Source organism: Lynx canadensis, chromosome E1 (genome assembly GCF_007474595.2).
Source record: "Lynx canadensis isolate LIC74 chromosome E1, mLynCan4.pri.v2, whole genome shotgun sequence".
Lineage (NCBI taxonomy): Eukaryota > Metazoa > Chordata > Mammalia > Carnivora > Felidae > Lynx > Lynx canadensis.
The window spans coordinates 16,885,743-16,908,305 of record NC_044316.2 but is presented as its reverse complement, the minus strand read 5'-3'; the positions used below and the strand labels follow the sequence as shown (position 1 = coordinate 16,908,305).

Genomic DNA, 22,563 nt, shown 5'->3' with positions numbered 1-22,563 from the left:
GTGCTGCTATGAACCTGGATATACAAATACTTCTGTGAATCTCTGCTTTCCGTAATTTCAGGTGTATGCCCAGAGGTGGAATTGCTGGGTTAGTCTTCACTTTTTAAACATTTTGGTTTTCTATACCTTTGGAATCTCTATTTTATGGTAAATCAGGGTTTTGTGAAGATCGTACAATGGGTGTGGTAACACTACTGATTATTTCATTCTTCCATTATTTTGATACCAAAAAAAAATCTTCTAAAAATTCCTAAAACTCCTAAAAAAATTCCATTTCTTATAAGTTCAGTCTAATTTTATTTGCCATTTCTATAGCACAACTTCAGAAGTAGTTTTCACAGCAGACTGGTACTGTGTTGGAGTCTGTTTGATTAGTTACACCTAGAAGAAAGAATCATTTTAGTGTATCATCTTTTCACATCTAATACTCCTTCAAGAATGTTAGGAATAGTCCTCATGAAAGTCTTTTCTCTTTACAAATACAGGCTTTGTTGTGTTCTGAATTTGTGTTCCAGAGCATTCAAATATGAAATTTAAAGCCCATGAAATATTTTCTGAATTGAGAATCTTGTATCATACACATTTTATATAAAACACTGTACATATTTCACTGTATTTTGTTGAGGACTTGTGAAATAAAATAGGAAATACATGATCTTAAATTTTAGTACAAAACATTCCTTAAAGTTTTCTATTATGCTAGTTTCCCTGCCTTAAGAAATGTGGCCTGTTAGTGAAAAACCTTGAACAAGAGCCGAAAGCAGATTCCTAGTTTCCTTCCCACATCTACTAAACCCTTAGATTCTTTGATTTTTGGACCCAAGGACCTGTTTTTTCAGAGTTGTCTGGTTGCTTCTTAAGAGTAAGTATGTTTAGGATATGATGAAAGTGTCTAAGGTTGTCTTGGAGTAGCTTATGTCCAAAGATTTATCTGTATTTCCTCATAGCTGTCAGTGAAGAAGGCTCTTAAGTAAAATTTGTAAGAAAATGTTTTCATACAGCTTGCTTTTTCTGTGAACTTTCCTACATAATAACAATTGTTTGCTAGCATTTAGCAAGTATACATTTAGGAATTTAAATAGAACAGTAATTATTTGAGTTTTAAAAACAAACAATCTTAATATTTGGTACAAGACATAAGCCAGAAACACAATAGATCACCTTTATGAGATGTAAATTATATGTTAGTAAAGCTGCAAATAAGAAAGGGGAAGCTGAACTGAAGAAAAATCACTAAATATAGCATGTAATTTTTATCAACATCCTTGGTGTGTGGTTGTAAAATTTTAATGATACTCATTGATGATAAATTTTATCAAATTAAAATTTGTTCTACCTTGAATAAAATACTTTTATAAATTATATAATTGAGTTTAAAGTATACAAATGTGATTTCTTTTAAATTTGTTAGTTTGATATTTAAATATTACAAATAAAGCATTAACCCTGCTTACTCTAGTTATTCCTTTTTTTCTTATATAGCTTTCTAAAGGAAAGCAACTTTTCATAATTCTTTCTTTTATTCCTTTTTTTCCCCCAGAAATGGCAGGATATTATTAAGGAAGTCAAGTTTCTACAAAGAATAAAACATCCCAACAGTATAGAATACAAAGGCTGCTATTTACGTGAGCACACAGCATGGGTAGGTGTTTTCTCCCCTTGCTGTAATTTAGTTGGTTTTGGTTTAGAATTAATTCAAGAATGTTTCAAAATGGTTGTGTAAAGCCATGCAAAAACACCTTGAAATGTTAGTTCATTCTGAGAGAGGAAGAGCAGCTTTTCTTAGAACTCCTTGGCAATAAGAGATATAGAACTTTTGCAAGTTTACTACAGGGATTTAACTGACCTTTATGTGCATGGTAAACTGCTCTCTGACATTTTTTAGTAGCATCATTTTTCAAATGGTTTATCAAACATTGTAAAAACAATCCTATTATTCAATGATGAAAGTTAGCATACCTTTTTGACATAAATATTGTAATCTATTTAACCACAAATATCTTGGTGAAGTCTTAGTGACTCTTGGTGAAGTATGAACTGATTATAATTCCTTGGCTGAATAATACTAACTGTAGAGAATTGAGACACTTTATTACAAAGGGTAGAGATTAATTTTGTGTTGTTACCATTGAGGTGACAAAGCAGTAATCCAGCAGTGATATAGGCATAGTAACTGCATCTTTAAAGAGGAAAAGGCCACATTTTCTTTTAACAGAAATGATCCCCAAGGGTAATAATAGGGCCTACCTTATAAGGTGGTTGTGAGGATTAAATTAGTTAGTGTACGTAAGATACCTGACCCACAGGAGGTGCTCTGCGTTTGCTTTAAAGAAACATTTAAACTGTAACCTAAACTTTGTGCATATAGATCCAGAGGACAGTTTTCCATTTCCTAACAGTAATTCCTAACAAGTAACTATATTCCTTTATAGTTTTAGTTAGTAAGTATGAATGAAATACACATCTTATACATGTGATTATATGTTGGCATAAAAAAATTAATGTATCGTTGGCTTAACTCTATCATTTAACAAATTGTTAAATGTATAAATTTTTGTTTTTTAAGGTAAATGATGACTAGTGTTTGCTTGACATCAAACCATGTTCTTGATCTCCTTGGTGAATTTTTTTATCTCAAATAGAATCTTTTTACTAATTTAATGCTTTTATAATTTTTCTTCCTATGTAGCTGGTAATGGAATATTGCTTAGGATCTGCTTCAGATTTACTGGAAGGTAGGTTTCCTTTAATTATTAAGGGTAAAAATTATTAACAAAATAAAATGAGAATTCCATATGATTTTATTAAATACTATAAAAGCTTTCCACAAAGAGTAAGAACCTTAGCCTTCTGTAGGTTCTTAGCATGGTATGCACTATTCTGTAGTAGCAAAACTAGGTGAGTTTTCTTACATTATGACTTTGTAACAAGCATTTTTCTTCCTTCTTTGTCATTTAGCTTAATCTGTCCCTTCTGTTCAGAATGAAGATGTGTGAGAATAAAGGGAGAACTTCTCTTCTGTTACTTTTGTTTTTGTAATCAACTAATTCTTACATGTTGTTAGCTTAGGGGAAAATTGGCTGTGAACTATTTACTTAACAGCTAAGCACAACTGTAATACTAATTATAAAGTTCAATAGCCTTGTTTTATTGTCTTGGGAAGTAAATCTTCTTGTTAAATGTTAGTTTTCAAAAATAGCCACATATATTAGATATGTTTATCTTTTTGAACAAAAATATTCTGTATAGTAATTATTTTCCAATAAATTCTTATTTTAAGTTCACAAAAAGCCATTACAAGAAGTGGAAATAGCAGCAATTACACATGGTGCTCTCCAGGGATTAGCCTACTTACATTCTCATACCATGATCCATAGGTAAGCACTTTAAAAATTATTATGTATTAGCAGCAAATGGCTTATTGCGTTTATCAACCCTGTAAGTTGTGTTGGTTGTAGCCAAATACAAGCATTTCAGAATCTTAAAAACATATGTTTTTTAGGTTGTCCTACAAACATTTGATCTCCCTTTAGGTTTATTTTTATCTTTGTCTGCATGTGTTACTGGGTTTTCGGACATATGTGCACTTTATAGATTGTGGTAGGAATTTAATTGTAGCATCATTTAATTTGTAAAATGGAAAAGACATTGGGGATTATATAGTCTTACCTTTTTTGATTTTACAAATAAAGGAATTGAAGCCCCAATTCGTGACTACTTTTTCCGAAGTGCTTACAAAGCCAAATAAACTAGACTAGAACTAAATCTAGGTGTTTTGTCCTTCCAGTAACTGATAATGCTAGAGTTGTGCCATTGATCCCACAACATAGACTGAACACTCTTTATGCTGTTGAGCGTTAATCCTTGATAATCCATAATCATGGGTAATACTTTAAGATTAAACAAACTATTTTAGGGCAGTCTGGGTGGCTCAGTCAGTTAAGTATCTGACTCTTTTGGCCCAGGTCATGATCCCACGGTTCGTGGCATCCACCTTCGTGTCAGGCTCGAGCTTCCATCGTACCACCGGGCTTGTGCTGGCACTGGGGAGTCTGCTTGGGATTCTTTGTCACCTCTCTTTCTGTCCTTCCATCCACTCACATGCTGTCTCACTCTTGCTGTCTCAAAAAAAAAAAAAAAAAAAAAAAACAACTTTTATAGTATTTTTAGCATTGATTTAGGTTTTGTCTATTTTAGAAGGAAACTAGCTCTTTTTTTCATATATGTGAACCAGACAATACATATTAAACTATATAGTAGAGTCACTGTGAGTTAAATGGCTTATCATTTTTTAGATGAGGATAGTAAGGTCCAAGAGAAATCCACATGCTAATAAATAAGTGAATGGAAGAGTTGGAATTAGAAACTAAGGTCTTATCAACATCAAAGTACCTCTCCTCTTTCAAGAAACAAGTGGAAGGATGGTGTACTGGGGTGGTTCAGTTGGTTAAGTGTCCAACTCTTGATTTTGGCTCAGGTTATGATCTTCAAGTTCTTGGGTTCCGAGCCCCATGTCCTGACAGCATAGAGCCTGCTTGGGATTCTCCTTCGCCTCTCTCTCTCTGCCCATCCCCTGCGTGTGCATGCTATCTCAAAAATAAATAAATAAACTTTAGGGGCGCCTGGGTGGCTCAGTCGGTTGGGCGTCCGACTTCAGCTCAGGTCACGATCTCGCGGTCCGTGAGTTCGAGCCCCGCGTCAGGCTCTGTGCTGACGACTCAGAGCCTGGAGCCTGCTTCCGATTCTGTGTCTCCCTCTCTCTCTGCCCCTCTCCCGTTCATGCTCTGTCTCTCTCTGTCTCAAAAATAAATAAACGTTAAAAAAATAATAATAAATAAATAAACTTTAAAAAATAAGTGGAAGGAAAAAGATTTATTAATATTATCCATTACAATACTATAGTAAGAATTGACAAGTGCTTGGAATTTTTTTTGAAAGGTTAAATGTATGTTATGGTGCCAGTTGGACATATAATCCCATTATAAATACTCATAATTTTCTTATTTTGCATGAACAGTATGTTTGCTGACTTTAAAAAGTAAGCTTGGAAATAAATTTGGGATCTTTGGATACTATATTATCTGTGTGCTTCAGTTTTCATTTCATGTTTAGTTAGGAGAACTGCTAAGGTTTGGAAATGAGAAGAATAACCTTTAAAAAAATTTTGGGTGTGAAATTTTCTTTCGTTCATTAAATGGTGTACTCAAATTATATTATTATATTATATTATATTATACTATACTGTACTATACTATATATGTATAGTATATATTATTATGGAGTGGTCAGCTAATTAAATTCCATTTTTAAAACCACTATTTGCAACAATAAACGGGAACTCAAATATAAACTATGCTCTAATTACTTGATTTTTCTGTCTTGTTTTTACTGCCATTTGTGTTCTCTTTTAGAAAATGTTACTGTATATTTATTACTTCCGTATTTCTTGTTTTCTAATGTGGATCTTACATCTCCTTGTCCTAATTGAGAGATTATCCAAGGACTTAATTATTTTGATTTCCCTTCCCTATTTTAAAAACTTTTATTTGATTTTTATCATCTCAACATAATCTAATGAAGGAAAGAGAAATAATTTTCTGTGTTCCTTAAACCCAGAGATATCAAAGCAGGAAATATCCTTCTGACAGAACCAGGCCAGGTGAAACTTGCTGACTTTGGATCAGCTTCCATGGCATCTCCTGCCAATTCTTTTGTGGGAACGCCATATTGGTAAGAATAATCCTATTTGCTATTGATCCTCATAATTGAAATAGGCGATGTGTGGTGATACTTTTCAGATGTCTTATCTTTTTCCTGGTAATATGTTATTTTGGACATCTTAACTTTAAACCTAGTTAGTTTCAAATACAGATTTGGAGTGCTGCCCTTGGATCTCCTGTTTTTTCATTTGTCCTCTTGATATTTTCTTCCATATTATAACCTGCATCATATTTTGGGTGTGGGAGTGAAAAAATTCAATGAAATCCAAGTGAGGAGAAGATAGAAATGCTAAGTGGAAATTTCTGTGTGTTCTTTAGATTGATACTTACTGTGTCTTCAGACTAGGAGTATCTGAAGGCTGATAGCTGATTTGGAGTTTTTTGGTTTTATTTTTAATTATGAAGAATTTCACATACTCATTAAAGTAGACAAAAGTGTAATGAAGCCTCACATACCAGTCACCCAACCCAATAAAAGTCCTGCCCTATGTACTCATTTCTCTCTCCTTCCTCCCCACCTCCCCCCCCTCCAGTTATTATGAAGCAAATTCTAGGCATCATCTATTTTATCCGTAAATAATTCGTTATTAATGTCAGCAAGTTTGAAGGAAATAATTGTCCAGATCTTCAACTCCCACATGTTCTCTGTGTATGGTGAGAGTGATGTCTTAGGTCCACTACATCTTCTTTACCACCCACTTTCCAAATCTCCCTCTCTCACTTTATAAAGGAAGGACTTTTTACCCATCCTGAATATTACAATGATGCGTTGGTCTGGGATGTAATAGCCTCAAAGCAATAGCAGAAGTACAATTTGAGAGAATGTATAGTAATTATCAGAAATACTGAAGAGTCAGGATACAAAGTCTTAGCAAGCCCTTGTCCCTTTCGAGTCCTCTTCCTCCCCTTCCTTTTACTCCTTGCTTTTTCTCTCTCCCCAGTTATCTTCTCTCCCTTCTTTTTTTCTAGTGTAAAATTCATAACTGAGATGGCTGTCATAGGGACACATTAACATGTTGGCATTGAAAATGAAGTCAGACTTTTTGACAGAAAGTGATTCTGATTTGACTGATTGATAGGACAGTGAAGACTGGTATTGGTAATTTGGCCACACAGCAGTGTGTTGTTGTTACTGCTTTTTAATAAAACAACTCTGTAACTCCACGTTTTAAATATCTTTAAATCACATATACAATAAAAGATATACATAAGCTGCACATTATATCCTTTGTAGCTATTAAATTATAAAATATAGAGAATGTAAAAGTATACAAGGGGATAATAGATTTCATAATTCATTGGAGGAAACAAATTAAAAACTTGAAGAGTTTGCTCTTCCACTGCTCTAGATGATCAAAAATTTCTTATGTAGAACTCTAGTTTAGATAGAGTCCATTTCCCTTCTATAAAAAAGGGTTCTGTGAGCAAATAATATTTCTTAATGATTCTGTTTAGAAATTAATGATGAATATTAGATACTAAAAAAGCCCTGAAAAGTTCTACAAATAAAAAACAAAATTACCCTGTTTAGCTCTCCTTAACTTAGTAATTTCCCAGACTTACTTCAACATTTTAAAGAACACCTTGGAAACACTCTTCTATTGACCATTGAAAATTTACTTTATTACATACTTGTTAATTTGTATATAGAGAATTTGAGAAGAGGAAAGACACCACCAAATTTCTTCCCCTCTCGCCGCCGCGGTACATATTTGGATGTCTTTACACTTACACGCAGACACACTCTCACATACACTGGGGTGTCTGGTGACAATCCTACTGAACATTAGCAACTGTTCTAAGGGTCAGTCTGTGCTTAACACCAAAAACAGATGAAGTATAATACCATCAAAAAAGTTTAGACTCTAAGGGCGCCTGGGTGGCTCGGTCAGGTAAGCGTCTGACTTCCGCTCAGGTCATGATCTCACAGTTTGCAAGTTCAAGCTCTGCCTCAGGCTCTGTGCTGAAAGCTCAGAGCCTGGAGCCTGCTTTGGATTCTGTGTCTCCCTCTCTCTCTCTCTCTGCCCTTCCCCACTCACACTGTCTCTCCCGCTCTCTCTCAAAAATAAACATTAAAAAACAGTTTAAAAAAAGTGTCTAATTGAAAACATGAATTAATGTTCCATTTTATAACCAAGACACCTACCTGTAAGGTTGATAATTGTGTAATTGTCTTCGTTATGAGCTACTCTAGCCATGTGTATCATGGAGCACTGTTCCTATTTAAAAGGAAGACTGACAAACTATTGTTATTCGGTGTTGGTTATTGTGGCAGATATTTTCTTAAATGCATGGAGTGAGCTTGTCACATGAAGGAAAACAACTGACAGTATTGTCAATGATGAAATTCCATCTTTCAAGCATAAATCAGACTTTTGTAGTGGGATCCTGAGGTCAAAATAGTTAAGACTTACTAGCCCAAGAATTATACAATGTTACAGTATGCAGCCCTGCTCTGGGGCATCCTTTCTTTAGGATGCTGTTACATGATCATGACAAATGGGGAGAGTGAGTCTCACATATATGCAATGGTAAAATTTACCTGACAGCCTGTGGTGCATTTATTTCTCATTATAAAAATTCTTACATCCAGACATAATGTCTAGAATTCGTCTAGAATTCACACAGGTGTTCTCTATGTAGATGGTCATTATATTTTAAAGAATACATATGGGGCACCTGGGTGGCTCAGCCAGTTAAGTGTCAGACTCTTGATTTCGGCTTGATGACAAACTGTGATGACAACTCGGAGCCTGCTTGAGATTCTCTCTCATCCTCTCTCTCTGCCCCTCCCCTGCTCGTTGGCTCTATCTCTCTAAATAATAAATAAACATTAAAAAAAAAGCATAGTATACCTTTTTTTGCTTTTAATTTAAATGTCATTTTATGTTTTAGGATGGCCCCAGAAGTAATTTTAGCCATGGATGAAGGACAGTATGATGGCAAAGTAGATGTATGGTCTCTTGGAATAACATGTATTGAACTAGGTAAGCATTGTTCCTTAGGTATATTATATTGCTTTGTTAAATTGCCTAAAATAATTTTGCACTGTGATGCTAATTTTCAGGTATCTATGTCCAATATTTAATGAGTATTTGTTAAACATGTAAAATATGTCTGATTACTATATTTACCTTAGGTAGAAAGTGTCTAAAGCATTTATGAATTACTTACCTCTGCCTAGGATACTTCTTACTTTGAATTAAGTATGAGGGTTAGATATTGGACCTCATGCCATATTGTAACAGTTTGATTTTCTGCACACATTTTATTCTGTTGCCCATAAAGGGAGCTATGCTAAAGGTAGTGTACCATCATTCCCAGGGTGGGACCTAACATTCCCAGTGTAAGTGAGCCAGGTAGATAATTGAACTGTGACTGTAATTGATGATGATGTCCATCTTCTTGCTCTTGATTCTCCATGCTTCTCCCCTTCCAGTCCAATTTCTTTCCTTTTTTTCTTCTTATAAAAGTATTCCAGTTAACTTTAAAAAGTGGGAAGGGGCACCTGCGTGTCTCAGTTGGTTAAGTGTCAGACTCTTGATCTTGGCTCAGGTTATGATCTCCTGCTTGATGAGATTGAGCCCCGCACTGGGGTGTGTGCTGACAGCTCAAAGCCTGTTTGGGATTCTGTCTCTGCCCCTCCCTGCTCACGTGCGTGCTCGCTCACTCTCAAAATAATATATAAATTTAATATAATGGAATCATTCAAAATCATGCACCACCTCTTGAGAAAATGTAACAATGATAAAAATATGTTTTACTTCTTGATATTCCTGCCAAAGATGTATAACTCAAATTTAATCATAGGACAAATTCAAATTGAGGAACATTCAAGAGTCTTGTACACTTCAAAATTGTCAAGGTTGTGACTTCAGCTATTACCTTAAGAAACCAGAAAAAGAGGAGCAAGGTGCACCTGGCTCAGTCAGTAGAGCATGCGACTCTAGATCTTGGGGTCATCAGTTCAAACCCCATGTTGAGTGTGGAGCCTACTTTAAAAAAAAAGAAAGAAAAGAAACAGAGTAAATTCAACCCAAAATAAGCAGAAGAAAGAGAATGTAAAAAATCAAAGCAAGAATCAATTAAATAAAGTCTCTAGCCAGACTGATCAGGAAAAAAGAAGACACAAATTACCAATATCAAGAATGAGAAGTGACATCACTACTACAGGTATTAAAAGGATTATAGGAAGGTATTATGAACAATTTTATGTTAATTTAACAATTTAGATAAGACTCACCCATTCCTTGATGCAAATGATCAAGGCTTGCTTTTGCTACAGAGGACATTATTGGAACTTTGATTGAAATTTGAACGGGGGTTGAGGATTAGAGGATAGTCCTGTATCAGTATTAATGGTCTGATTTAATTGTGGTGCTTTAGTGGAATGTTCTTATTTATAGAAAGTATACACTGAAGTATTTAGGGGTGGTAGGGCATTAAGCCAGCAACTTAGTATTAAGCCAGCAACGTAGTGTAAATTGACTCACTTGAAAAAGTTCTTTGAGGGGCGCTTGGGTGGCTCAGTCGGTTAAGCCTCTGACTTTGGCTCAGGTCATGATCTCGCAGTTCATGGGTTCAAACCCCACATCAGGCTCTGTGCTGACAGCTCAGACAGACACTGGAGCCTTCTTTGGATTCTGTGTCTCCATTTCTCTCTGCTCCTCCCTCGTTCATGCTCTGTCTCTCAAAAATAAATAAAAGTTAAAAAAAATTTTTTAAAAAGAAAACAGAAAAGAAGAGCTTCTTTGAGCTCTACTTGGAAATTTTTTTGCTAAGTTTGAGACTATTTCCAAAAAAAAAATTTTTTTTAACAGTATCTGCAAGCATGCCTCTATATAACAGGCTCATATTTATTTTTTTATTTTATTTTATTTTATTTTATTTTATTTTATTTATTATTTTTTTTCTTTTTAATAGGCTCATATTTTAACAGGAAAATTTTCTTTCTTTACAGCGGAAAGGAAGCCTCCTTTATTTAATATGAATGCAATGAGTGCCTTATATCACATAGCCCAAAATGAATCCCCTACATTACAGTCTAATGAATGGTGAGTATTGCTTGGACATATGTTACTCAACATTGTATAAATTAAATACTTTTTAAATAATGTTATCAAATGATTTAATTCAATTAGGTAAAGTGTATTACTTGAAGAGATATTAAATTGGTTTGTTTTACCCTTACATCATGTTTATCCTCTATATATTCTGCTTTTGTAACTTATGTGTAACTCAGTTCAGAAATAAAGGATAGATGAGGCCACAGAGAAGCAAAAAGTATTGCTTTTTATAAAATTTTAAATTTTATTTTTTTCTTTGAACTTTTGGAACACATATAACCCTGATTATATAATAAATAGCTTAATTTAAACAGTATTTTATAACTAAAATACATAGATTGCCACAACTTATAGTGGTATTTTGGGGGGAATGGTTTATAATTTATGAGGTTTAAAGCATAGATAAAATGATTTATCAAAATTATCAGATAATTCATAACTTTGCGATTGTTCTAATTGTTACTATGATATTTATATTTAGAATGGTTTGTTATTCCATGTTCTAGTGCTTCCTTGATTTGATAAAATTAGCTCATTCATGTAAAGAACTTTATAAAGGACAGATTGACAGTTTTAGAAAACTAGAATTTTTACCATTGATAGAAAATTTTAGTGTATGTATCTAAGTATATTCAAGTATATCTAGCATTTAAAAACTTCTGGGGAGATATCTAAAATGCTAAATACTTTTAAATTCGCAAGTAGTTACATAAATTAGTGAAACTTTATTTTTTTTAAGATTATATATTTAAGGCAGATTTGTAGATCATTGTTACCTGTTTAGAGATATGTAGAAGGAATCTTCTGGCACAGAGTTTACCATCATGGTATATGTTAGTAATAAATATATTGAACACAGACTATCGTTACACTCTTTGATACATAGGAATTCAAAAAATTCTTGCCTTCAAGGAATTTAAAATCTTATGTGAATATGGAAAGACAAACATTGATTAAGTAATTATTACTACCTTCCTCACCCTCATCAGTAACATTGTATAATAATATGTTGCAGACTTCTAGAGCACCTGGGTGGCTCAGTCAGTTATCATGTCTCGAGCTCATGGTTCGTGACCTCATTTAATCCCTGTGATGTTAGCATGGAGCCTGCTTGGGATTCTTTCTCCTCTCTGCCCTCCCCGGCTCCACCTCCTCCCTCTCTTTTTCTCTCTGTCAGAACAGTAAGCATTTTTTAAAAATACATTGCAGACTTTTGATGTTTTACAAAATATCTAAATTGATTTTCTGGGCTTAATGGAAGTTTATGCACTTATTTAGGAATACTAAATACTTAGGTGTAAAACTGCTCCCTCCAAAACAAATAGATTGATGTTCTAAAGTTGCAATAGAGAAGATGATCCAAGAGGCAAACAAGAAAGAGAGATGGCAGGGCGCCTGGGTGGCTCAGTCGTTGAGTGTCCGACTTCAGCTCAGGTCACAATCTCACGGTCCGTGGGTTCAAGCCCCGCGTCAGGCTCTGGGCTGATGGCCCGGGGCCTGGAGCCTGTTTCCGATTCTGTGTCTCCCTCTCTCTCTGCTCCTCCCTCGTTCATGCTCTGTCTCTCTCTGTCTCAAAAAAAATAAACGTTAAAAAATTTTTAAAAAAAGAAAAAAAAAAGAGAGATGGCTTAGAGAAAAGAAACAAAAAATTGAAAAGAATGTTATCTTAAATTTGAATGCAAAGAAGAAAGATTGGCTTCCCTAATTTTGCCTCAATATAGAACAAGTTATGATATTTAAATATGTGGGAGTAGGATTTTTTTTAAGTTTTATTTAAATTCCAGTTAACATACTGTGTAATGTAAGTTTCAGGTGTACAATATAGTGATTGAGCATTTCATACATCACCCTGTGGCTCATCATGACAAGTACACTCCTTAATCCTCATCACTTATTTAACCCATCCCCCCACACACCCCCCTTTTGTCAACCATCAGTTCTCTATAGTTAAGAGTCCATTTCTTGGTTTGAGCCTCTCTCTCCCCCCTCCCCCCACTCCTTCCCTCTCTGCCCCCCTTTGCTCGTTTGTTTTGTTTCTTAACTTGTGGGAGCAGGATTTTTTAAATAATCTGTGTAAATTTGTCCTTGGAAAATGGTAAAGATTCATTGGTTGCTTTAAATAGATTTTCATAGGGGTGCCTGGGTGGCTTAGTCGGTTAAGTGTCTGACGTCGGCTCAGGTCATGATCTCATGGTCTGTGGGTTTGAGCCCCGCGTCGGGCTCTGTGCTGACAGCTCAGAGCCTGGAGCCTGCTTCAGATTCTGTGTCTCCTTCTCTCTGACCCTCCCCCATTCATGCTCTGTCTCTTCTGTCTCAAAAATAAATAAACATTAAAAAAAATTAAATAGATTTTCATAGATTTATAAAATATACAATATATTTTATCTGCTTTTTTTTTGATAATTCCTTTTCCATTCCCCCTCCCACCAGTAGGCACATGCCTTGATTTGTGGATGTTTTTCTTTAATTAAGTTTTCATTTAAATTCCAGTTAACATATCGTGTAAAATTAGTTCCAGGTGTAGAATTTAGTAATTTGACACTTACATACAACACCTATTGCTCAGAAATATGGAATACTTCATGAATTTGCATGTCGTCTTTGCACAGGGACTATGCTGATCTTCTCTGTATGGTTTGTGGATGTGTTTAAAAGGAAATAGCAATATGTTCACTTGATACTTTCCTTTACAATAGGTCTGATTATTTTCGCAACTTTGTAGATTCTTGCCTCCAGAAAATCCCTCAAGATCGCCCTACATCAGAGGAACTTTTAAAGGTCAGTTTTACTTGGTCTTTTCTACCCTTAAGAAATTAAATACTTTAAAGAAGGTTTTATTCTTTTTTGATTTTGTGTCAGTATAAAGTATGCTCTACTAATTTTTTACTAAAATGCTCATTTTATATACTCTTCTCTTTTGGAACTTTTCTTAGAGTTTTTTCATTTGTTTTTCCAAAATTAATTAACTGCTGTACCGTGTCTGAATAGAATATATAGTTGTATATTCCAAATACTACCAACTGGCCATTTGTAAGTGCAAGAATATATTCATGAGTTATAACTCCATATTTTAATTCATGTGGAACAATGTCATTTCAAAGTTAGTAAAACAAAGTTTAACTTTGGATTTAATTTAAAAAAAATTTTTAATGTTTATTTATTTTTGAGAAAGAGAGAGGGTGTGAGTGGGGCAGGGGCAGAGAGAGGGAGACACAGAATCCGAAGCAGGTTCTGGGCTCTGAGCTGTCAGCACAAAGTCCAACACAGGACTCGAACCCATTAACCTTGAAATCATAACCTGAGTAGAAGTCAGATGCTTAACTGACTGAGCCACCCAGGTGCTCTCATTTAAGTTTTATGTCTGCCACACTTTATATATTTATCAGTTGTATATTAAAATAATATGAAAGAAAGAGAAATGGTGTATAATATATCTGTATAATTATTGTGGGAGAAAAGAGCTTTTAAAAGAAACTGTTAAAAATGCATATCATGTTTCTGTTTCCTTTTTGGAAATAATTTTTCTTTTCTTTTTTTTTTTTAAATTTTTTTTTTTTCAACGTTTATTTATTTTTGGGACAGAGAGAGACAGAGCATGAAGGGGGAGGGTCAGAGAGAGAGGGAGACACAGAATCGGAAACAGGCTCCAGGCTCTGAGCCATCAGCCCAGAGCCCGACGCGGGGCTCGAACTCACGGACTGCGAGATCGTGACCTGGCTGAAGTCGGACGCTTAACCGACTGCGCCACCCAGGCGCCCCGGAAATAATTTTTCTAACTTGGCAATGAAAATATTCTAAGAATCATGTAAATTCTATTCGGTTTTCAATGTGTTGGTTACTTAGTTTAAACACATGATTAGTGTATGCTCTTTATTCTCAAAAATTGATTATTTTATTTGGAGGTTGGCCATGTTATTAATAGCAATAATAACGTTGTTGAACTTAATATAGTTCCTAAAACATCTAGATAAAGCAGTAGTAGATAAACATCTAGATAAAGCAGGATTTGACTTTCTTGTGCCCCTAAAGGATATTGTTGATTTTTCACTATAAGATTTAAGTAGACCATTTTTACATGAATGTTCTATAATTTCAGAGAGGTTTAATTTATTTTCACTAACACACATCAAAGATACAAAGAAACTGAAATTTGATTGTATTATTTAGAACCACAGTATGTAGAAGAACAATATAGTTTCAGTAATGATTGTGGCATTTGAGGCAGTAAGTTCATTCATAGTCTCAGAAATGAAAGCCTAGGTAAATAGGTATTTATAATAGTAACAAAAGGCTTAGTATAGCTAGAAATTATGTTAGTGATAAATAAGCAAGATTTAACATTTATTTATTTTTGGGAGAAAGAGAGCATGAGTGGGAGAGGGGCAGAGAGAGAGGGAGACACAGAATTGGAAGCAGGCTCTAGGCTCTGAGCTGTCAGCACAGAGCCCGATGCAGGGCTCGAACCCACGAGCAGTGAGATCATAACCTGAACTGAAGTTGCATGCCCAACCGACTGAGCCACCCAGGTGCCCCTAAATAAGCAAGGTTTATATGTAGAAAACTATTAAACTTAGAAATTTAAGATTATTATTTTTGGATAAGAAGACCAAATATTGTAAATCATGATACCTTAACCTTTCTAAGGCTCAGGAAAAAGAATCTGACTGTCTTCTTATACTATATGCAAAGAAGTGATTTGGTGATGATAACCCAACCCATGAGATGAGACCTGGATATTTGGTGGTTAGATCCCAAGTCTGCATACAGTATTCATTTTGCTAGTTCATAGCATGTATTGGCACAGCCTTACTGAAAATGATAGGAATTATCTATTTGGTACTTTCCCTTTGGTCTAATTATATTCTGTTACAGTTCATCATAAAAAGAGCTAATAGAAAAAAATTTTAATGTATGAAGCTATCTCAGAATTAAAAATCTATAGGCCTCGTGTTTATGAGTTTGAAATAATACTTACGACAGTGAAAGTAGAATAAAATATCATATAATTAAAATTCTTTACAGAAACTTTTTCCTCCTCTGGGGATGGTGTCTTTAGGCATTCAGAATGGTCCAGCATTTGACATACTGTCATAGGCTGTCCTACATACAATATAGGTTCTAACAAAACTAGGCTGTCCTGAACCCCTGGTAATAGAATCTTCTTTATACAAAGAAGGGTGCGAAAGCACCAAAATCCCCATGTGATGTGTGCCCAGACTGACTTTGAGGAGTTTATGCTGTGACACTTACAGTTCTTATGAGATTATCTAAAACGAAAAATACATCAGCAGGGCCTATGGTGTGCTATATGTGTTTGGGACAGGATCAAGTGTGCTCTCCTGTTGAGGAGCAGAAAATCGTTAAAGTGTTGAAGGCATAAGCACAGAATCAGAAAGCTAAATAAAAAAAATGAAGTTTTTTGAGTAATAAAAAAATCAAAAGGCAAAATTCTTTAAAGAAGAAATGCTTTTGAACTAACGAAGGTAAAAAGTATTACAAGAATTCAAGGACATTTCACAGAACTCAAGGCAAAAGGTGTCTTTCTGCAGTCTGTATGCTGTGTTTCTTTTTTTTTTTTTTTTTTTTAATTTTTTTTTTTAACATTTATTTATTTTTGAGACAGAGAGAGACAGAGCATGAACGGGGGGGGCAGAGAGAGAGGGAGACACAGAATCAGAAGCAGGCTCCAGGCTCCAGGCCCCAGAGCCTGACACGGGGCTTGAACTCACGGACCGTGAGATCGTGATCTGAGCTGAAGTCGGACGCTTAACCGACTGAGCCACCCAGGCGCCCCTGTATGCTGTGTTTCTATAAATCAAAATTTATACATAGAAAATTTCTGAAGAAATATATCAAAATGTAACAGTGATAATGATAGAATTGTTCTTTGTACTTTTCTGTATTTGATAAGGTTAAATTTATTAAATGTTAGTGGTAAAAATCACTATACAATGGCTTTTAATCAACTGCTAGTGTTTTATGCAGTGTTGTTTATACAGCATATAAAGAAACTCATACTATCCAAGTTTATGTTACTATAAAATCATTTTTTATTTTAACCATAATTTACCATAAAATCGTTTCTGTTGAAACTTAATACAGCTTAGAACTGTACATGCCTTTTCTATGAAATCGGTTTTAAGAATATGTAAACCTTTTTTAGCCTTTATTTAGGGCTCTGTTGAACTTAATTCTTAGTGTTTAATTGGACTTTTTGTTTATTTCAACTCTGCATTTTCATTTAGCCAACAAAGGTATCATGTTTCTATTAAATGCACAGAGGTAGTTAAGTATGCATAGAGTGTGTGTGTGTGTATGTAGAAGACAATTTCGTAAATTAAGAAGCCAAAAATGTAGTAGAATTAGATAGCTATAGATTATATGCATTATCTCTTATGATTAATTACGATAGTAACTACTGTTTGAGAAGGGGGTACATTTGTACGCATTAAAAATATATATATAAATTTCAACCTGACTTTCACCTTCTGCTTTTATCCAGCACATGTTTGTTCTTCGGGAGCGCCCTGAAACAGTGTTAATAGATCTCATTCAAAGGACAAAGGATGCAGTAAGAGAGCTGGACAATCTGCAGTATCGAAAGATGAAGAAACTCCTTTTCCAGGAGGCACATAACGGACCAGCAGTAGAAGCACAGGAAGAAGAAGAGGTAATAACTTAGAAATGACTCAAATATTGAGCCCTCTTTATTGGCTTCTTTCCTTATGCACCTAGTCTTGCCATGAATGTTTTATATTAGTGGTTCCCAGATTGTGTTTTTTAATATTGGTCCTGTAAGAGGAGGGAAAAAAGGTTTTGCATTCTTTAAACCTAACCCCTTCGTAGTACACAATGACCTGATAAAGCTCTGCAAAGTCTTTTATTAAAGAAACTTATTCAACTTTAATCTAGACTCCATCAAATTTTTTGGCTACTGAACCCTGTTTGCCTTATTACCTGATTCCATGGGACATGCTTTTGGAAGTATTTGAAATTATAGACTCTAGAAATTGACAGTACTCATTCAGAAGTCGTTAGAATTACAAAGCATTGTGCTCTGTCACCAGGGATACTTGAATCAGAAGTTCTATATAATTTTCATTCCATCTGCACAGTTCTAAAGTACCAATTTTACAGATGAGTAAAGCAAAGCTCAGTGGTTAATTTCTCATAGGTTCATATGGGTTCAAATTCACGTATCTCTCACTCTCAAGGCCAAGTTCTTTCCATGTTGCCTTTTGTAGGGTATGGAAATATAAATTTGCAATAGAAATGTTATAGAACTTCCTCACAAGGAAATCTACATATTTGTGGAGCTATCTTTTTTTACTCTAAATATTTTCATTTTTCTTTGTTCCTGTCAGAATTTGTTGATTCTTTTTTACTACTTTTCAGAGAGATCAGTTTGCATTCTGAAACCAGGAGCAATAGTTACTTACTTTACTTTTTCTTTTTTAATAGTGCTACATAATTAATGAACTAGAAAATACAAGACTTTCTTAACTTACAGTTTTGGTGTTGTTCATTTTGTTTTTTAGTTCATGCAGTGATCACTAGAAGATTATTTTGAGCTTTTTTAGATATCTGAAATATTTGAGTAAAGTTGTAAAATTAATAAAATTCTAATGTAGTTAAATCTATAACAGCATCTCTTTTAGGCTGGGGATATATATATATATGTATATATATATATAATCATATGTCTGTGTTAAATTTTGCGTATCTTACAGAATTTTGGTGCCCAGATAACATGGCTTGCCTGGTTACTTCATAAAACATTCTTACGAATGTGATTAAATGTATAGGTAATACATAATTTTTAATTTACAAAAAATAGATGGGAATTAATACTAAATTGATGAAAGAAGGATAGGCTAGATAATATATTCTGAGGAAGGAAAATATACTTAAAAGGCTTCCTTAAAAATAACTAAAAGGGGTTATTTATAAAATTAAAAATGATTGGTGCGTATTTTAAGTATGGGAGTTATTGAGAAATGAGCAAAATTTTCTCTATACCCCATGAGATGTGTGGTAGAAATAGATTTCAAAAGTGACAAATTAGAGAAAATGCTACACTGTGGAAATAACCCATAAATGATTAACTGAATTTTTGACATGGTTGGGCTTTTTGTTATTTAGGTGTTGGTCATTTTTATTTTGTTTGTTTTTCAGCTGCTAAACTTCCTTCCTGGTCTTGGCAAATACAGGGAATTTCTCACAATAGACCTCTAACTTTCTTTTAAAGATTGTGTGCCAAGCACTGTGATAAGTGATTATAAGTAGCAATTCAAAAGAGATAAAGATACTTGAACCTAATGCTTTTTTCCCTTAGGAACAAGATCATGGTGTTGGCCGGACAGGAACAGTGAATAGTGTTGGAAGTAATCAGTCTATTCCCAGTATGTCCATCAGTGCCAGTAGCCAAAGTAGTAGTGTTAACAGTCTTCCAGATGCCTCAGATGACAAGAGTGAGCTAGATATGATGGAGGGAGACCACACAGTGATGTCTAATAGTTCTGTCATCCATTTAAAACCTGTGAGTATTTGGGTTTCAGTGAAAAAAAATTTCAGCTTTGGTAAATAATTTTCTTTATCTGATTAGTTTAATAAGGAGCTTGTCTTGGATGTTTCAGAACTTTGGAACATTTTTCGGTAACGTATTTTAAAGTGACATTAGGCTTGTTAATTCCCAGTATAATATCTGCATTTGGGAACCTATTGTTTTGAGAATACAAAAAGAATATTTTAAAAATCTTAGAAGAAAGACATATATAGAAGCACGAGGTAATATATAATTTGAAGTTAGTTTCATGAAAAATAAAGTATTTAAAATATTTACAAATAGTAAGTATACACTTGAAAGTCATGATAATGGTTGTCTTTGGGGAGTAGGAAAAAGGATTGCAGTGGGTAATGATCAAAAGTGACTTGCATTGTCTGTAATGTTTACATCTTTAAAATAAAGATGTGGTTCATATATACAATGGAATACTACTTGGCAGTGAGAAATACTACTTGGCAATGTTGCCATTTGCAGCAATGTGGATGGAACTGGAGGGTATTATGCTAAGTGAAATAAGTCAGTCAGAGAAAGACAGATACCATGTTTTCACTCATATGTGGGATTTGAGAAACTTAGCAGAAGACCATGGGGGAAGGGAAGGAGAAAACAATAGTTTCAAACAGAGAGGAAGGCAAACCATAAGAGACTTAAATACAGAGAACAAACTAAGGCTTGAAGGAGGGGGCAGGGCGGGGGGAATGGGTGATGGGCATTGAGAAGGGCATTTGTTGAGATGAGCACTGGGTGTTGTATGTAAGCGATGAATCATGGGAACCTACTCCTGAAACCAAGAGCACATTGTATATACTGTATGTTAGCTAACTTGACAATAAATTATATTTAGAAAAAAAGGAAATATGATTTTTGCTACATTATTCTTCATACTTTTGAGTGCAAAATTTTTAATTTTCTTGAAAACATTTGAAAGTCAGGTAACTTGTTTTTAGTAACTAATAGGAATACTTCCTTTTTAACTTCACAGCTTATAGTATTACCTAGAAGCTTATTAGGCACAAGAACTAAAAGGTAGAACTAACCCAAGTATTCATCAACAGATGAATACATAAATAAACCATGGTATATACATACAATGGAATATTATTCGGCCATAAAGAAGAATGAAATTCTGATATGCTACAACGCAAGTAAACCTTGAAATGTTAACATTAAGGGGTATTAAGCCAGATGCAAAAGGAAATATTGCATAATTCCACTTACATAAAATATCTAGAATAAGCAAATTCGTAGAGACACAAAGTAGATGAGTGGTTACCAGGGACTTGAGTGGAGGATAAAATGGAGAGTTTTTGTTAATAGATACAATTTCCATTTGGGGTGATGGAAAAGTTTTGGAAATGGTGGTAGTTGTGTAACATTGAGAATATAATTATTGCCACTGAATTGTACATCTAAACATGGTTAAAATGGCAAATTTTATATATATTTACTACACTTACACAAATAGTGCTTAGGAATGATTTAGTTGAGTGGTGGTATTATTCAGGACAAACTCATGTTTAATTTTTGCATCCTTAGGCAGTAGAATCAGCAGTAAAATAAGATTATTCCCACAATTAGTTGGTTGCTACTTAATTTACTTCCTCTTCAGTTAATGAACTAAGCTATATATAAGGAAAGACATCATTTCTTAAAATATTTACAGTTACTTTTTGATTACTTACTTTGGACAGAAGGCAGAAGTATTATAAAAGTATTTTTAAGATATATTATTGTTTTCAAAACAAAAAAGATGTATTATTGTTTTCAAAACCCAAGAGCCTTAGAGTAATTAATTTTTGACTGCTGTTTAAAATTATTAAACCTTTTCCATTTTATATATAATAATTAGGATATAAATCTAACCTCATATTTCCTTATCCTAAATCTGTGTGCTGTTTCATACACTCAGGGAATAATGTTTCCTGATTCTAATTATATTGAAAATAAAATGTCAGCATTCTCAATTTTTGTTTTTACTTTTTAAAATTATTTCTTTAAGATAAATTGATCACGTGGTCTCTAAATTTTCTTGAAAGTTCAAGTGAACTGTATTTGTTCACCTCAAATAGTATTGTCTCCTTCTTTGCTTAGGAGGAAGAAAATTACAGAGAAGAGGGAGATCCTAGAACAAGAGCATCAGATCCACAATCTCCACCTCAAGTGTCTCGTCATAAATCACACTATCGTAATCGGGAACACTTTGCTACTATACGGACAGCATCACTGGTATGTTCTTCCTTGAATTAGAAATACATTTCTCAGGGACGCCTGGGTGGCTCAGTAGGTTAAGCATCCAACTCTTGGTTTTGGCTCAGATCTTGATCTCACGGTTCATGAGATCAAGCTCCATGTTGGGCTCTGCACTGACAGCAAGGAGCCTGCTAGGGATTCTCTCTCATCCTCTCTCTCTATGCCCCTCCCCTGTTCATGCTTGCATGTTTGCTCTCTCTCAAAATAAATAAATATTTTTTAAGAAGAAATATATTTTTCATTTTGGATTGTGGCACCTATACTCAGGTTATGACTATGTCTTATTTTTTTGTATCTGAGGATTATTTTATAAAATACCCATTCAACATTTAAGTGCCTTTTATAAGATACTATATAGAATACTCTGAGAGACATTAAACTAGTAATGTCTTCACGGTGTACAGAAATAACTAATATTAGAATATATCAAATGCTTAAGAGGGCTAGAAGGTACTAAATAGGAATTCAGATTATTTTTGGTTTGTGGCATAAAGGAAGTATTTATAAAAGAAATTGTTTGAGATTTTAATAATTAGTTGGTTTTAGGCACAGAGAGGAAGAAAAAGTTATTTCTACAATATAAGAATTAACAGTAAGGAAATAACTGAGGCTAACCAAAATGGGGGAATGTTTGCGAAATGGCAAGTAATTCAGTTTGATGTATTCAAAATATAGTTCTGATTTCCCAATAACAATAAAAAGTGGATTATGGGGGTGCCTGACTGGCTCAGTTGGTTAAGTGTCCCAACTCTTGATTTTGGCTCAGGTCATGATCACAAGGTCCGTGAGCTTGACCTCTTCATTGGGCTCTGCACTGACAGTGTGGAGACTGCTTGGGATTCTCTCCCTCCTCTGCCCTGTCTTTCTCTCTCTCAAAATAATTAAATGAACTTAAAAAAACTTAAAAAAAGGATCATATATCAACAAGGATGTTGTTGTAGTGGGGTGCTTATTACCCTTA

The 22,563-nt window shown here is 34.3% G+C and overlaps 1 protein-coding gene, 1 non-coding gene and 1 pseudogene across 2 annotated transcripts in view; 2 read left to right on the top strand and 1 right to left on the bottom strand.

Moving 5' to 3' along the window:
* TAOK1 (TAO kinase 1) overlaps positions 1-22,563 on the top strand; it is a 145,990-nt gene that overhangs the window by 90,133 nt on the left and 33,294 nt on the right. Inside the window, 10 exon segments of the mRNA XM_030295661.1 lie at positions 1,541-1,642; positions 2,690-2,735; positions 3,281-3,377; positions 5,617-5,730; positions 8,616-8,707; positions 10,681-10,774; positions 13,483-13,564; positions 17,289-17,456; positions 19,122-19,325; positions 21,444-21,578. Coding sequence (XP_030151521.1) covers positions 1,541-1,642; positions 2,690-2,735; positions 3,281-3,377; positions 5,617-5,730; positions 8,616-8,707; positions 10,681-10,774; positions 13,483-13,564; positions 17,289-17,456; positions 19,122-19,325; positions 21,444-21,578 — 1,134 coding nt within the window.
* LOC115501871 lies at positions 13,351-13,458 on the bottom strand. Its single transcript, XR_003964931.1, has one exon. It is a non-coding gene; the product is annotated as a U6 spliceosomal RNA (small nuclear RNA).
* Positions 15,377-16,190, top strand: LOC115500903 (annotated as a pseudogene).